The 18635-nt window shown below is 39.0% G+C and overlaps 1 protein-coding gene across 1 annotated transcript; it reads right to left on the bottom strand.

The window, feature by feature from the left end:
* Positions 1-420: 420 nt before the first annotated feature.
* ankrd34ba (ankyrin repeat domain 34Ba) lies at positions 421-2795 on the bottom strand. Its single transcript, XM_044333494.1, has one exon. The coding sequence runs from the start codon at positions 2709-2711 to the stop codon at positions 1074-1076; it is 1638 nt and encodes a 545-aa protein (XP_044189429.1). The 5' UTR covers positions 2712-2795; the 3' UTR covers positions 421-1073.
* Positions 2796-18635: the final 15840 nt, after the last annotated feature.

The following is an 18635-nucleotide window of genomic DNA, read 5'->3' as shown; positions in this document are numbered from 1 at the left end:
ATTCTACACAGTGACTTTCAAGCCGCAGTAATCAATATTTTTTTATATTAACAATCCAAAGAAAATTATCTATTACCTAATCAAACTATGCTGTTCCTCTTAACTCTGTGCAGCTTTTTTAGCCTCTTTGAGCTCACTGTTTTGATTTTGAACCCACAAATGAGACGGACACAGTTAACGACGAGCTGATGAAGAGAGTCAGGTATTTTCTCAGGAGCTGGTGGAGACCAAAACAAAGCTGAAACAAGACTTATTATTGGACTCAGCTGAGCAGATATATGGCTTTTTTCTTTAAATGTTATTATTATATTTACATTTTCACACTAACAATGGATCAAATGACAGTGTGTAACCTGAAAGCTCTTAATGAATATCAACAGAGAATTATCAACTGAATCTGCAGGTGCACTTAGCTCCATGTGTTTTTTTTGCCTCTTTTAGCTTATTGTTTTGGTTTTGAACCTGCAAATTCCACTTTTATCAACCTGGAAAAGCTCTGATGAACCCACAGTATACTATTAGTCCAGCACTAAACAGCAGACAGACAAAGTTAGCAACTAGCTGGTGAAGAAAACATCTTGCAGCTAAAGATATTTTCAGATATTTTACTCAGGAGTCCGTAGAGAGCAAAACAGAGCAGAAAGGAGAGTGAATATTTAGCTTAACATCTGTCAAATGACCAGAAACTCGACTCCAAATGAAGGCTAATGTTGCTCTGTGACTGCTGGATGTGGAAATAGGCAGTATTTTTGCTAACATATTCACCATAACAACATAAGTGTCAGATGTGTTTTCAACTCCCAAGTGGCCATAAATTTAAAATGCAACTTTAAGGAAGTGTTGCATATTAAAACTGCACACTGAAGCAACGTGCACGGTGACGACACACAGCACAGTGAAGCAGAGGGAGCTAACTTCAACATGTATGTCGTTACATTGATTAGGATCTTTTGTTTTTCTTTATTTATCCTCTTTGGTTTCCATCATTTCGGAGTTTCATTACAAAGACACTACATCACATGAACATAACAACACATTTAACGTTAAAACACATCGATCTTCCAGGCTGAATTTCAAGCCGTTGTTTTGAACTGTTCGGTCTGCATCGAGTGTCTCCTCAGCAGCATCCTCCTCGTCATCTCTTTCGGGTGCCCGGGAGGAGCGGTGGGAAGGAAAGTTTTTAGACCAGACTCCTTCTCATGGAAACCGCTTCCACCACTGGAGCTGAGGTTGTAAACGTTGATGATGGGAGCGTTGGAGGAGTTGAGGGTCAGAGGCGGCAGAGATCTAGGCCTGGTCTGGGAGTTGTGGTCTAACAAGAAGGCACCAGACCCTCTGCGCTCGAGCCCAGAGAGCAATCTCCTGGTCGGGCCCGATGTTGACAGCGACTCCCTGGAGCCCAGCGTGCTAGAGCAGCGTAAGGGGGCCAGCTTCTTGCCCTCTGTTAGGTCTCTTGCTTTCTGGTGCTGGGACTCCTCAGGGAGATTTGGGATCCCTGCAGCTAGCTGGGGGTCAGAGCCGTAGATGTCCGTACCCAGTTTACGCCTCTGGATGATGCTATTAAGGCTCGACGAGGCCATGCTATGAAGCGGAGTGCCGAGGTTCTTGCCACCAGAAAGGGAGGAAGAGGAGGTGACTGAATCTGTTCCAAGGGTTTCAGAATGAAGATTAGGATGGGAGGCCGAGTGGGACGATAGGAGACCTGGTAAGGATATCTTTTGTCCCCTGTGGTTGGCACATTCAATCTTTCCATTTCCTTCTACTCCTTTATCGCGTCCCAATCTTGCTTCATACCATTTGAAGTTGTCAGCTTTTGAATGTGTGTTGTTGTCCGCATCCGGTTTGGGAATTCTGAGAGAGAAGTCCTCGGTTTGGCGGTTATCTGAGGCTGCATGAGGATGCTGGGTGAGCAGGGAAGCCGGGATCTTTAGCCACGGCTCAGAGTTCAACCTCAGGAGGGGCTGCTGCAGTCTGTTCGCTGCCGCTTGGCTGAACTCTCGAAATCGTGAAGGTGAACATGGATGGGAGCTTACGCCGCAGGACTGGGCTTCTTTAAAAGAGAAGACCGGCTGTGGGGGACATAAGGAGGAGGAGGAGGTGTACTGGGGGGAGGTGATGAGCTGAATTTCAGAGGGAGATGCAGGAGCTGCTGATGTCATTTTGTCCGTTTGATCAAGAGGACCGAGGGGAGGCATGCTGAGGTACTGTTTGGCTTGCAGTTTCCCACATGGGAACTTGTCAGTCGTTATGATGATCACCTCCTTCCCCTTGGCCTTGCATGTGTCCATCAAAAGCTTCAGAACCTTCCAGTCTCCAGCCATGACTGCGTAGACCAGCGCTGACGTCCCAGACTGATCCTCCAGGCCGATGTCCGCTCCGCTATCCAGGAGTAGAGACACCACCTCGGGGCTGGCTTGCTCCCGGCAGGCGTGCATCAGCGCGGAGCGACCCTCCTTATCCTGGATGTTCGGGTCCGCTCCTTTCTCGAGAAGAAACTGGACGAGTTTGACCCGGCTGGCACTCTGGGCGTCGGTATGCTGGGTCCTGCAGGCCACCATCAGGGGTGTCTGGCCTTGGCTATCGCTCTCGTTGATGTAAGCCCCTCCCTCCAGGAGCAGCCGCGTCAGTCGCAGGCGACGGAGGAAGACCGCTTTTAGCAAGGGGTTACCTGAATCCATGGCTACCCCAGGATTACAGCCCTCTCCCTCCATCCCTTTTGGTCCTGACTGGTGGTTTTGGAGGTCTAGTTGGACAGGTTTCTGGGGATAATAACAAAACAGAGAATTATGCACAAATAGAGCTTTTTCAGTTGCCCCTGGTAAAAGTTCCAGGCAATATCTGGTTCTTTGGTAGAATTTAACTACGACTCCCAGGGTGCATTTAGCCAAGAAACATCCAAGGCTCATAGGTATTTTATTATTTTTAGGTGTTCACCAAAATGACGGACAAAAACGTTGAAGACGTAAAGTCAGAAGGTTGTATTTGTACTCAATAAAACGTCTTTTTGGAAGCATCTATTCAGTGTGTTGCTGTTCTTTGTCCTTGAGATTGTTTTTGTCTTTTAGCCAACACTTTGAGATGTTCATACAGTTAGTCAGAAACAAAGTTGAAATACCTAAAAAAAGCGTCCATAACATAAACCTATAGGGTTGTTAAATTATCCAGAAGAATCCTGTGTTTCTATGTTAAGTAAAATTGAGAATATAATTCAAAGAAGAATTTAAAATGGGAATACAGAACAGAGAACCAGCAGCTCCTCACACTTTTCCAACTCTTCGGCCACAAGTTAACCTGTAAAATAAGTGTTAAAAGTTTATTTCCCAAAATAGGCGTCTGAATGATGTTTTAAAGCCCTCTCCATGTTGCTAGGAGTCCAGTTCATGCGGAGAACTACTCATTCCTGGTGAAAAAAATACATAAATCAGACAAAAAAGAGGGTGTTTTAAATGTAGAAACACTCTTTATGTTTGTTAAAATCCCCAAATTATGACCTCAGTGTCCTTAGTGGTAGCTAAATGTTCCTTAAATATTTACAAACTGCTGTGGTCTTATATATATATATATATATATATATATATAAATATATTCCATTTTCTTTACCAATAAAACTACTTATGTGAAACAAATAGTTTATGGGTTTGGAGAAGCAGGAGATGTAAAACTCTTGGTTTTTCTGTTTGCAGACTGGATCCATTCAACAGTTCCTTTTCATGCGCTTGTCCTCCGCTGCACCAGTGGAGGCAACCACTTTCTATCAGCTTTTGTACCGTTTGTCCTTGCTTCTCTCGATTAGACCGGATGAGGTGGCGGTTAACAATGTCTCAGACAGTAACACAACATTTTCCTGCATGAGTCACAGACCCGTGAAACCGAAACATAACTAGATTTTACAGCTATACTATGGAAAGAAATTACTTTTTATATTGCATGGGATCATATTTGCAATTTAGATGGTATGCAAAGCAGAAACAGTCACCCTGCACCTGTTTTGCTTTTGTGTGGTGCCCATACATACACAGCATAAAGCGAACTGTAATAACAATCAATGACACACAGCAAGAGTTACTGTATCTTTGTCTCAATTAAGTTCTGAAAAAACACATTTTTCTCAACAGTTTTTAAAATTTTCGAAATGCAAAGGGATTTGCATGTGTTTGTGTGTAAACAATGGCAGGTAAATAGAAAAATACAATATAACAACAAGTTGTTGACATTAATCAGTGTCCAATTGGTGCTAATATCAGTCAAACATTGCATAAATTGACCAGATAACTGTTTTTAAAATAAGTTTGAACAATATGTTTGATTATACATGTTTAAATGCATCATGCCTGTATATATATATATATATATATTGGTTCATATGTGTGTGTGTGTGTCTCTCATTGTTCACTGTGAAACTGAAATAATACTTAATGGACAGCGTCCTGCATCATTCAGCATGTATTTATAGCATGTGTTGCTAATAGCAATGCTTCAGTTTCCACATAGTAATAAATCAATACACTGCTTTATGTTTTTAACTAACGACTTGCACTCCAGCACATTTTTATTTAAATGGGAAACAATGAGGTTCAATTATGAGTCTGATCTTCTATTATTTATTATATATCTATTAAATATATTCTATTATTTATTTATTATATACCTATTATATATATATCTATGATTTATTTTTTAACTTTTAACTTCCATAAAAAGATGAAAAACTGCAATGAATTTGTCCTCCTAAAATCTTATTCCTCTGTGCCATAGCGCTCCATTGTTGTCCAAAATCTATTAAAAACATGTCATTGAGCCACAACGCTGCACTGAGTGACATGTTCCTTGTTTATCATAAGCAAACACTCGCTGTAGTTTATTTTGATTCAATTCCACAAACACTGTACTGCTGCTAAAAGAAATACTAGTATTCTAATTGTGTATTAATGCGCTGCTGAAAATAGTCCCCAACAAATTTACTATTTATTCATGTTTGAGTAATGTTTGCTAAAAACTACAGTGCCCAGCTGTTTTAGGAAATAACTGAACCTTTTTTAAAAAATGCAACTAAATAGACACGTCTTCAGTTGGAGCCAATAGACTTGGAGGAAAGTGCGGCAGGTAAGTAAGGAAGTAGGAGACTATTGAGTAATCAGCTGCTACATTTCATGGGATTTGTTGACAATAAGGAATAATGTCATCTAATGATTTTCAGCTATGATTTGATGGTGTTTACATCCACTTCAGATCAACCATGAAGCCGTTTTTATTGTCGCATCAGTTTTATGATTGCAAAAATGAAAATACGCGGAAAATAAAAGTCATATTTAAAACACACACACACACAACAGTGATTTAGTATTGGACTTGTGACAGACAGACTTTAAAAAGGATGTTCAAAACTGATGCAGCAGATGCCAAAAACTCCTGATATTTATTTCAATAGCTGCTTTTAATTAGGCCTTTCCTGCCTGGTAACCACCCACGTCTTTCAAATTCCACACCTCCAGTTTGTAACCTGGGTTTCCATCGAAAATTTGAAGTCTCAAAGCATGAGCTGAGATAACCCCTGATGACGTTACTATGACAACACCAGGTTTATTTTCTCACCTACAAGACATACAACTGTTTCCACAGGCTGAGTACTACTAACGATGAGGAAAACAATTTTCATGTGTAAAATAGGTGAAGTAGCCCTTTAAGATACTTTCTAGTTATTGATTTGTTAATGTTTATGAACCACAGACATCAGCAGAGTCTTGTTGTCTTTATTTAGTGATGCTCTGCCACAGGAGACTCTTGATGGACAACTACAACCTGCAAGGAGAGGATCTGGTGTCCGACGGAGACAGTCGAAGGCTGTCGAAACCCGCCCTACCCTGCCTCTGATTGGCTAGTACTTGTTGCCTTCATTGGTTAGGTTGGTTAGGTTCAGGCATGAGGAGTGAGATGGTTAGGGTAAGAATAGCATTTTCATTAGCCTTGTTAGCTAACCTAGTTGTACTGTAACATAAAGTAAGAAGAACAACAAAACACAACTGTGTAAAACTCTACAGCAAAGAGAAAAAACACAGTAAGGCTCGATCTTTCACTTCTGTTTAGTTTTTGACAAATTTAGATTGAAAAAATCTCCCAAAACATGTTAAAACAATGAGACACAAACTACTTGAACCTCCCTCTAAAATATGACACACTCATTATCAATATTCATGCAAATAAGACGTAAAGTTTATCTGATTTTGAAAACATTTAAGGATCCTTCTGCATTACTTTCTAATTTCTGTATCAAAGTTTTACAAACAGAATTTTCTATCAAACTATTCAACATGTGGATCCGTCGCCCAGAAAAACACTAATTAGAACGTCTGTTCAGAAAAATGTCATAATAAAGAGGACGCAGCTCAATGCCAGTGTTGAAAAAAACACAACAAATGTAACTACATTACATTTTTAACTATAAGAATGTATAACTCCACATCAGCAAACTCATAGTTAGTGTCGTTGGGTGTTCAGGGAACATCAGGGGGTGTTTGGTTGTTAATGGTGGGAGCTGACAGATGTGTGTTAAACAGTTTTATATCTGGGAAAATAATGGCGCAGATGAAGAAAACGTGATATATTGTGGATTATCTTCACTTCAGTAATCTGATTAGCTTCAGGTGCACTCAGGCTCAAATGAACACACCTTCATCCATCCATAAAGAAATTTACAGCAGATCATCAGGAACCAGTACTCCCACTAATGTGCCGACACACTGGAGACTCTCCACTGGGTGATATTAATGCTGGCAGGAATTGATTAGTTATTTTAAATGTTACATTTGTTCAAAATGTAACGCTAACTTGGTGCTCGTTTTCACTTTTTCATATTCATGTTTATTCTTAATGAGTATTACTTATATTATGTATTAACTTATGTTTGAGGTTGATAAAATACATTTCAAAGGGACTCTTCAGTGTTTATGTGATCTTTACAATTCAGGTTTTTGTTTATTTGTCAATAATTGCCACTCAACTGTCTCTGTGTGTGTGTGTGTGTGTGTTCAACCTGATTTAAGTGGGCGTTCACGAAAAATAGGTCAAGTACCATCAGTCTATATGGTGGTAAGGACTCTAGATTAGCGGTCATGTGATCTCCTCCCTGCAGGTCATAGCTGTGTGTCCATCTTCACTTCTTGCCTGTTTTAATGCTTTTTGCCTTCAGTTTGGTCTTCAGAAGGGAAACACAAGCTCAGCTGGAGTCATGTGACTCATTCCATTGTTTGGCCACTTGACCGCTTTAGCTGTACTTTCAGGATCATTGTCTCTGGCTTGTATATAAGCACCGGCAGACGCAGTGCATAATCAGTGAACGCTCTGAGCTCGTCCTGCTGGCAGCCATACACATATATCCAAGACACAAAACGCCACCTGCACCGCGTTTGACAGACGAGGTGGAGGTGGTAAGCATTCAGTCATGCTGTTCCTTTTATTGGTCGACGCTTTCATCTTTCCATCTCTACTGCACGAGTCATTCTCATTAAAACGCTTTGTTCCAGAAATCAACAGGTTTCTTGCTGTTAAATAGCATTTTTGCTCTTAGGTTTACCAGAGTTCTTGGTGACTCTCTGAACCATCATACACTAGCAGCCTGGCTTTATTAACAGTTGGTCAGTCTGCCACTTTGGTGCAGACTGGAATATCTCAACAACTATTGGATGGATTGATGAGAAATTTTGTGCAGACATTCACGATCCCCAAAAGATGAATCCTATTGACTTTGGTGATCCCCTGACTTTTTCTTCTAGCACCACCAGCAAGTTGACATTTGTGGTTTTGAGTGAAATTAACTGACAGCTGTTGAATTGATTGCCATTAAATTCGATTTACACATCTGTCTCCCCCTCAGGATAAACTGTAATAAGTTTGATGTTCATCTAACAGCATCATCAGGTCAATATTTCACCAAATGAATATTTCTCTTATGCTGGTGTCAAACATCCAAAGGTGCCCCGACACTTCTTACATTACAGAGGCAAGAAGAGCAGAACAAGCCAATACATTGTAGTGTATACATATGTGTCAAACACACATATTATATTGATTTTAGCTCAAAGATCTTTCCAGACATGTTTTAAGATGTGTATAAAATGCTGCACTTTGAGTAATCATTGGTGTCTGATATGTTTTTTCCACAAAAAAAGTTCAATTATCTTCTTAAAATGGCATCTGCTCCTTCTTCCTCGGTAAAAATTCAACACAAAATGTGACACCAGATGTCTCCTCCTTCACTGTAAAGTCAATTCTTGGTGTTTGTGCTTCAAGTTTCCACATCACACTATGTGTAAATTGAATATTGGACCACGATTGGCTTCCAAACTAGTTGTGATGTCATAAATCCTGCTCGTAGGCCCCTTAAAACTGGACTTTCAATGAGCTCAGAGAAACTTTTCTCCTTCAGCAGATGAATGTGAAAACAAACACAGAGAAGCTCAAACATTCAACTGTAGGAACAAGAAGAAAAAACATATTTTTGACTGAAGGAGGACTTTAAGTTAAACACTCGTATGTTGACGGTGAGCAGCGAAGTCAAACACCTTGTAAAACTACATTCACCAGTCATGTCAACCAGAACGGGATGAAAAGCTTCACTCTAAGATCATAATAAAACCGGATTGTAGAAAATAAAACGCATTTTCATTCTCATAACTCATAACAATCCCATCAGCCTCAGTTTTACGACCGCTGCGCCTCACAGAGCTGCTGGCGTGGCTGCAGACGCCTGTTGACACATCTAAACAGCTGTAAACATCATAATTCCAGTTATTCTTCTCTCCTCTGTGGTCTACCGAGTCCCCCACAATTACTGAACTCAACCGTGCATTTTCAATTTTTAACACTAATACAAACACCTTAACTTAAGCAAAATACTTATACTAGGAGTATTTTATTCTGTGTTATTTTATTTTACTTTAATTGTCTGGTTTTACTGCCTAATTGGAGCTTTAACCATGTAAAGCACCTTGTAACTTTGCTGTATATATAATATTTATTATCATAAAGTAGCATTAGGATTCTGTAATAATACTCTAATACGTAATGTATTGACATTATGAGTAAATGTCCTGCATTCAAAACTCAAGTACAAAATGTACTTAAAGTTTAAAAATAACAACTCTGTCAGAGTTACGATGTTATAATATTACACTACTGGATCATCATTACTGTTGTATTAACATGTAAAGTTGTTGTTTGAGCTAATTTTAGCTATTTTATTGTATAACATTGTGTGGTTTCATTTACTGTATAACAAAACATCATATTTTAAATGCTCATTATAGGTTTATTTAGATTTTTGCAATTATGATTAGTCACCTGAAATTTGTGGAACTATGTATAAAAAGGTCAAACATTCCTGCACGTATAATCTCATGTAGATGTAAACACCATCAAATTATAGCTAGAATTAGTATTATGTTATGGTAAATGTAGAATAAAAGTAAAAAACTAGAAGGCAAAAACCCCAAATTGTACTTGAGTACAATTGACTCTCCAGCGATGAGTTCAACACTCCTGATATTTTGGTTCTGGTTGATTTATTCAGATTTTTTAAAATTTTTTTATACACACTTTGGTCGTCATGTTGGGAAACAACAATATCTCCGCTGCAAATGTCACACCTAGACATCTCTAGAATTTTCTGTTCTTTTGTGCATGACGCAAAGAGCCCAAAAAAATATATATATCAGCATGCAGCCAATCATCCAATTACTGTATATTTGGTCCCCTAAAACTGGGGGATCATGTGTGTAGAAAAAGAGGCTACAAATACGACAATGTTCACCTGATGCGGATGCAAACAGCCTCAGATTGAAGCTGAAAGTCAAACACTATGTGCTTATTATGTTTTGTTGTTAATGTTCTGCCTGCAGGCTGATAACAGCTTTACAGAAAACTCCACTTCACCTGAACACTCATCTTCTAGAAGAGCCCACTAACATGATTGCATGTGTGTGTGTGCATGTCTCTCGAAGCATATGATGAACACATTAAGGGACGGCATACCTTTACTTTAGTCAGAAATTATGAAATACTGCATTATGTAACATAGATAAATGTATTTTCAACCTCTACAAATCTTCTGTACATTCTTCAGATTCTTTAACAATAAGACAAAAATTAAGTTGCAAAGTTTGTGTTTGTAATTTTTCTAGTGTAAATTTTCTCTACTACTCACCAGCCTTCAGCCAGGATTAGTCCTCTCTTGCAGACATTTACTCTCCTGTAGCAACGCTGCGACTGATGTCCTTTGTGACCAGGCAGTGCTGAGCGGATGTATATATATGTGTGTGTGTGTGTGTGTGTGTGTGTGTGTGTGTGTATGTGTGTGTGTGTGTGACAATAAGTCAGAGGAAATAGTGGCTGCAGTCAAGGTTTTTTTTTTTTTCTGATTGTGTCTGCTCCTCAGACTAACTATGTGATGAGAGAGAGAGAGAGAGTGATACAGGCCTGTCGTTAGGGTTTAAGCTCTAAGAAATGGTTAATCCACCACCGCAGCAGCATCAGCAGCAGCATCAGCAGCAGCAGCAGCTCTGGAGAGTTACAGAGACTGAGAACAGGAAAGGTTGACAGAGATGAACGCGCAAGGTGAAGCACTATAGCAACCCAGCGCCACAGCGTGTCTGATTTGTCTTTCCATTAAAGGAGATCTGATTCAGCAAAGAGCTATTTAATTGTGAAACTGCCTGGCAGGACTTCTCTTTAGCTACGTGTAAGGGGGGGGGGGGGGGGGGGGGAGGAAAATTATTTTTTTTTGTCCACCTTATCAATGACATCTCCATGACAACCATCAAGGAGGCTGAATGACGGCACATGTTGTGATTGTGCTAGAGGAACTGTTCTTTGTGTCTGTGTGGGAGTGTGTGTGTGCACCTGTGTGTGAATAAGATCATGTGCTGTAATTAAAATGAGGTGGATGTGAGGACGCTTTTATGACTGATTAATCATAGATTAGACTTATCAAAACATATAAAACAGGAGCCAAAGAAGGAACATGAAGGTAATAATGAAGATTGTTGCTCTTAATGCAGCAAATATTAGATGCTGTGAATGTGCTGAACATGAAAAATGACTTTTAAAGAGTCTTAATTACACTGCAGGAGGAAATACTGGACTGTAATAGCATGATGATAAACAAACTGCTCTGCTGCAGGTTTTTTTTTTTTTTAATATCTTCTTTGTATCCTCTGCCCAGACTATTACCAACCCGGCTGTTAATTGTCCAGACCTTGGTACAGCTGTAGCCATAGAAACACTGTGAAGTCACGGTGCAGTTCAGAGTTTCACCACAAGATGTCAGCGTCTGCCAATTTTTTTATTACTAATTTTTTTTTTTTATTTTAGATTCCTGGACATCAGCATCACAGAGGAGCTGTCACATACATATATCCACCTTCCCAAGTTCTTGTGAACTTTTATAGAGAAGCAACAGAAAGTATCTTGACTGGAAACAAACTGGTATAGGATATGCACAACCCCGGACCAGAAGGCTCTGTAGTGGGTGATTTTCTATATTTTTCTCATCGTCAACAAATCTCATGTGCCGTAGACCTCCGTAGCTGCACTGGGTGACATGTTCCTTCATCATGAAGAGTTTGGACACGTTAGTTTGTTCAGAAACGGCTCCAAACACTAATAACAGCGATCAGGTTTTCAGTCCCAGGAGAGTAGTTCTGTGTAAGGAAGACGCCACTGAGCATGTGCAGGAATGTGATTCTGTTTATAGTTCTTTGCTGGCTTGTTGTGCTAAATTGTAAATTTCTCAAAGAAACTTCAGTAACAAAGTTTTTATGGTTACACACAAATGATCCAAAAGATTACGTTCAAATATCACTAAAATGCAACAGCAAATACATTTAGCAGGAAATGTAATGCTTTGCAAGTTGCAAAAATGTTACTGAATCTGTGAGTAAAATGTTAAATTAAAATGTATTTCTTTTTGTTTTTTTCACCAAAATATACCATCTTGCAGTGTGATATCTGTTGGTCGCAACTACAGCATTATTAAACTTTATTATAGTTATGTTTAGACACTGGCAGCTCTTGGTTAAAGGACGTGTTCACAGTTTTTCAAGTCTGTCAGGTGTCCGCATGAACAGTGAAAGAGGTTTTCCTTGCTGTAATCATTCAAAAATACATTTAAAGGTAGATGTGAAGCTTATATGAGGCTTCAGCAGTCTGAGTTAGTCATATCAAGTGGATATCTGACACATTTACAGTCTTTATAGCATCAAATTTCCTCTTTGTGTTTCCTCGGACAGTGTTTCCCTGTTGAGCTGCAGGTGGAAGTATAGTAACACAAAGAGGGTCTTTGGCACTAAAAAGACTGTAACGTTGAAAGATATCTACTTGATTTGACTCATTTGGACGCTGAAGCTTCATATTAGCTTCAGATAAACTTTTAAACATTTTCACACAGAAGGAGGACTGTGGATTTTGTCTCCCATCACTTCCATTGTAAGTGCATTATGAAGGGATCTTCTAATGGTCAGTATGAACAGGAGGAATGATTACAGCAAGAAAAACAGGTTTCAATGTTCATTTGGGCTCCTGACTGTTGTTTTAAGACAGAAAAATTGACATTTTGTCCTTTAAGTTTAGGAGGAAATCATGGTCTTGGTTTAATACAGAAACTAGAACAAGTGGATGCAGATTTCATTTGTGGGTGAAGTGGAGTCAGAAGAGAGTCATCAGTGTTACATCCTCTTATCAAGGTTTCCTTTTGTTTCATATTCAAGGCTTTGTGGCAGATGTTGCTTTCCTTGTTTCTTGTTTGCAACATCATCAAATGAGTAACACACACAGTTAATAATGTATATGTATGTTTTTTTTCTTCCAGTAAAGAAACCTCTGCGGTATAAAAAAACACAGCACTGCTTCCCGGTTCAACACTATACAATGTCTGAACCTTGAATGTGATATACGACAGCAAAACAAGCAGCCATTATCTGCACTTTCTCTGCCCTGCTCTGATGGAAATCATCACTGTGAGCAAGAAGTACTCTCAGCTGGAAACAGGAGACACCCACGGGACTGTATGTTTAGCCATCATGACTAACCAGGCACCTGCTTGATTGCCCTCTCAGGGAGAAAACACACTTTTGAGTTTTTTATTTCGAGATTTTTTAGAAATAACTGTCAGCTCTAAAGCTGACACTCTGCTTTGCCTGAGAAAAGACTTTTCCAATGGGAGGTGGGGCTTTTATGTCCATAATATCCTTTTTCCTGAATCAAATCAGGGGTTTTTTTTGTAATATTTGTCTTTACATGTGACCACAGTTTGCTTTGTCCGGTGTGATTTTATTGGGGGATGCTGCTCCATTGCTAATAAGACCATTAGAGCTGCAACGATCAGTCGATTAATCGATTACTTCCCAGAAAACTGCAGGTCTGCTGCAAATCTCAGTTCTTTTAAATCACAGCTGAAGACTTTTCTGTTTGCCGCCGCTGCCTGTTATTAAATCAAATGTAAGGGTTAATATCTTACACTCTCCTGTTTTATCTGTCTTATTCTTTTTTTTAGCTTATTTTAGTTCCAAATTTAAGACTTTTTAAATTGTATTGAAATGTCTTCTTACTTGTGTTGCTTTTATATTCTATGTTGATGCCTTTTATGGTTTATGTAAAGCACTTTGAATTGCCTTGTTGTTGAAATGTGCTATATACAAATAAACTTGCCTTAGTTGCCAACTATTAAATTAATTATCAAATTATTTTGATAATCAATTTGAGTCATTTTTAAGAATAAAATTTCCAAATCCTCTGATTCCAGCTTCTCAAATGTGAATATTTTCTGGTTTCTTTAGTAATAAAAAAAAGAAAGTATATTATTCAAAATAATCATTAGTTGCAGCCCTGAAGTCTGTAAATTCTTTGAGCCAGTTTTCTAAATTATAACAGTCCTTTTCTCTGTATTTTCCTGTTCATAAGATGTTATGCAGCATAGTTTGTATTTGCCTTTGCTGGATATTCTCAAGTTGTTTCCCAAGTAAACATGTGGCTGGAATAGAGCTTCAATGATTAGTTGATCAATAGACTGACAGAAGTTAATCATCAGCTGTTTTTATAATTGAATAATTGTTTTTTTTAATCTAAAATATCAAATATCTGCTGGTTTGAACTTCTCAAATGTGATAATTTAATACTTTTCTTTGTCAAACATGATAGTAAACTGTTTATTTTGGGACTGTTGTATGAACAAAAAAAGATATTTGAAGACGTCACCTTTAACTCTGGGAAATTTAGATAGACATAACGATTAATCGAGAAAATAATTGTCTGATTTAAAAGTTAGTTGCAGCTCTAGGTTGGACAATAAGAAATCTGCACGTTTAACACTGATGATGCAATAAATGACATCTGTCAGGAACCTCTTCACATCAGGGCAAAGCTGCCGTGTGATTATAGTAACAAAAAGAGGAACTTTGACACTAAAAAGACTGTAACGTTGAAAGATATCTACTTGATTTGACTCATTTGGACGCTGAAGCTTCATATTAGCTTCAGAATTGTTGTTGTGTCCTCTTGCATTTGGGATCTTTATGCTCTCATTTGCTAATATGTTGATTATCTTGAGCCTGCTGCCTTTTTGTCAGACATCCCTGGACAGGACTTCACCTTTTTAACTAACTCAGGTCACCTTAAGCACTAATCTACACCTTAAGTTAAATAAACCTGAACTTGAACTTGACCTTGAGGTGGGCAGTGGTAGGAAAAGTACATTCTCCCTTTGTTAGTGGATGTAATGGAGGTTTTTTTTCATGCTGTTGCTGTTTTGACAGATATTACAGGACTTCTATTTTTGCAACACAGAAAGACAAAAAGAACGTTGCTCAGTCAGAGATAAATTACTCTTCTGTGGTACAAAAATGGCCCAGATAAATCACAAAACTATATTTTTGCAGACCACTAAAGGACTGAGGCGTTCTTCTTCTCTCCCGAAATAACACAACACACAATCACATCACATAAAAGATGCAGAAGAAGTGAATCTAATGTGTTAACCAGCCCTTATAAATAATTATGATCTAAATTGTGCACAATACCAGAGATATTGAGTTATGTTCTGTTGTCATAATAGTGCATGAACAAAACAGGATCAGTTTTTTTTTTTGTTTTTGTTTTTTTGTGTAGCAGTCATAGTGGCAGTCGCACAGTAATATTAATCCTCCGTAATCCTCTGCTGGCTATATCTACAGATGAGAGCGCTCGTATAAAAGCCCCTTATGTCCCTGTATGTCCCCACCTATCTGACTGTTTGGTGATAAAACTGTTTTTTTTACTCATAGTCCTGTTTTTACACACACTCAGTCTTCCCTCAAAACCCTGTCTCTTTAGTTTTTATTTATTATTTTTGGCTTTTTTATTGTAACCTTTTCTCCCTTTTCAGTTTTATATATTCAATTATTGTCGTATTGTATTGTTGTATCTCATAATCAACTTTACAAATATACTAATGTGAACATCACTTAAAGCTACTATATGGAACATTTCAAGCTATTTGTCTTTAAAGCTGCAGTAATTGATCGTTTTATATATTGGAGTAAATGATGATGTGTAACGTGAAAGGAGTCACTCACACAGAGGATTATCACCATCGCTGCAGTTCCTTTCAGCTCTACGGAGCTTTTAAGCAACTTTTAGCTCATCGTTTTGGTTTTTACGGTCTGTAACTTTGCTGTTTTGGTTCAGCTGAACAATAAACTGAAACTTATAAATAGTCCCTCCAGGATTTTGCAGTTTTTTTGTGACTATTGCGGCCAAAAATGCTTGATTTTGCTTTTCTCAAGAATTGCGAAACAATTTGCGATGTTTTATGTGCTATTTTTCTGGAAAAAGTGCGGGAATTTGGAAAAATTGCAAGCAAAGGAAAATAATGCTAATTTTCTAAAAACTACTACCAATGAAGAGTCATATGTAATCACTTCCTGTGCGCTGTGATGATGTAAGTTACCATGACATGAAATGTGACTCTATGAATGCGACAATTGGTCCAAATCACAAGTGGTCTGTTGATTGGTAGATATTAGGTTGGATCAGCTGGAGGGACTGATCCAATCTAGCACCAACTCTGTTGATTTGGCCATTTCATGCAGTAAAGTTTTGGTAATTTAGTACAATTGCAAGCTCTCATGTTAATTATTGTGACTTCAGGGACTGTTTAATGCAGAGAAATTGCAGGAATTTTGTAAAATTGCAAATTCCCGCAAATATTGCAGAGATTTGTTGAATCTGCATCCATTACTGCGATCATAAGATCACGATTTCCTGGAGGGACTAAGTTATATAAAGCTCCTTAAAGCTGAGTGGAGCTGATAATTCTCTGTAGGTACGAACCACCTGACTGAAAACTGACCTGATGTGTTTAGTTTTATTGGTCTTTTACTCTGATATTAGGTGGAGTACAAGTAAAAAAAAAAAGTAGGACTCCTCCTGCAGAGCTCTGAGAATAAGCAGCTGCAGTGAACGGTGCACGATGATGACAGTTGGTGGTGAGAGAGTGCTGCTTTGTAAGCCCTAGAAAATCTCAAACAGAGTCGTGGTCACCTTCAGCCTGAAAATCATTTGAAACTGAGCAGAGTGTGCGTCCGATGCCCGGCTGTGATGCAACGTGTCCTTGCCCTCCTCCGTTTAACCTCGTAGGGATTGTTTCTGTCTCTCCTCCCTCCCCGTGCAGCTTCCACTGCTGATATTAAGCTGCAATGAGACTTTTTCATTTGTCAGCATTGCTGCCGCTGTTGGCCTGTGAATGCAGGAGTGGTGGAGGGGTGGGGTGGGGTGGGGGGGGGGGTCAGATATGGCCTTTAATGCTTTGGAACTGATAGGACGCGACAGGATGAGGTTAATCTACTGCAGCAGTTAATGGATCGACTCACCAAGACTTTACAGTAGCCTGTTTACCTGCAAAGTAAAACTCATGGTTTCTTTTATGCGTGAACGAGTGCACGTTGACATGCTAAAGTGCTTTGAGTGGACTAGAAAGGTGCTACATAAATGCAGCCCATTTACCATTTTTTACCAGCTCTTGCAAATTCCCTTTCAGAAACTTTTAGACTCTATTATTCTTATTTTGCGCTTTTATGTTTTCTCCTTGCATCTCATTTCTGCTGTTGCTGTCGATATAAGACAATTCTGCAGAGTGTTGAATTGCGTTCAATGACAATATTCTACTATATAAGAGCACGGCAACTACAATATGGTTAAAGATCCCCTCCAGACAGGTAGAAGACATGTAAAAATACTCTGCTTGGAACAATAATGTGTGTCTGATATGTTTTTTTTCCACAAAAAAGTATAATCACCAGTATGAATACTATCATATGTAAGCATTCTTGCAATAAAAGTACAAAAAATAATCTTTATGTTGCTGGAAAATTGGAATCAGCACAGAACTTTTTCACCTTCCTCTTGGGTCAGAGCTGTATATTTCTGTTGTGCCATTTCTTTCCCACAGCGAGCCTCATTTGCATCTGTGTGTGTGTTTGTGCAGAAGAGTTTCAGTATCAAGGTGGTGGGTTAGGCGTTGGCGTGTGGTCCCTCACCAGCAGGCAGTCCTGTTTTAACATCCCAGCGGGCAGAGATGTGCACCAGCGTGGGTTTGATAATTCTCAGTCAGCCCTGCTGATGTGGGTGGCGGCGGATCTGCCACACGAGGAAAAGATGCACTCTGGATTGAAGTGAAAGTGTGTGTGTGTGTGTGTGTGTGTGTGTGTGTGTGTTTAATGCAGCGTGTGTCTTTGTCGCATTATCACACTATCAAATAAAACCTCAACAGGTCACTGCAGAGTGCAGCCGGGTTAGACTTCATCACAGTAAACTGATACTAAGCTGCCTAACAGATTACACTGTCATCGTCTGTGTGTGACATTGTGTCTTTGATGGTGTTCATCTGAGTGTGATACATGTGTTATCTGTTACATGATGTCCAGAAGCTGCTAAAGTGTTGCGTGTTTCTGCCTCTGACCACAATCTGACCTTGTCTTGACCCCGCGACTGTGGGCTGGAGGAGGTTGTAAGAGGTCTCTCTGGGTTTAGTAACCTCCAAACCACTACCACACATCATGTACAGTATGTGTGCACCACCAAAAGTGGAAGGCAAACTCTGTGGCGGCTTAAAAAACACTCAAATATATGCACACACACACACACATACACACTGAGACACACTCTGGGACACACACTAGTAACATCTGTCTCCATGCATTTATGCACACGCACACACACTCACTCTGTCTACTAAAGCAGCACAACATCTGTTTGTGCTTTCAGGCTGGATGACAGTTTCAAAACAAACACCCATCCTCTGAAACGTTTCACTAATTTTATAAAAATAGAAACTTCTGCTTTTGTCCAACTTTTAAGTGTTTGTGTACTTAGAGAGTGAGACGTACACACAAGAAGATTGTTTTATTTAGTTTTCTTGTGTTTAATATATTTAACTGTGGTGTCATATTCAGTATAGTTGTTGACAAAAGAGTCTCCAGAATTCAGTTTGGAGTCATTTTCTCCTTTTTTGTGTGTGAAATGTTCTAATTTTTAAAAACCAAGTGCACAAAGAAGAAATAAAGAAAACAGTGGAGATAATAATAGAGATAAGTAATAATAATAATAGTAAG

This window comes from Thunnus albacares, chromosome 18 (assembly GCF_914725855.1).
Source record: "Thunnus albacares chromosome 18, fThuAlb1.1, whole genome shotgun sequence".
NCBI lineage: Eukaryota > Metazoa > Chordata > Actinopteri > Scombriformes > Scombridae > Thunnus > Thunnus albacares.
The sequence above is the reverse complement of the archived record's forward strand: the minus strand, read 5'-3'. Positions and strand labels throughout refer to the sequence as shown.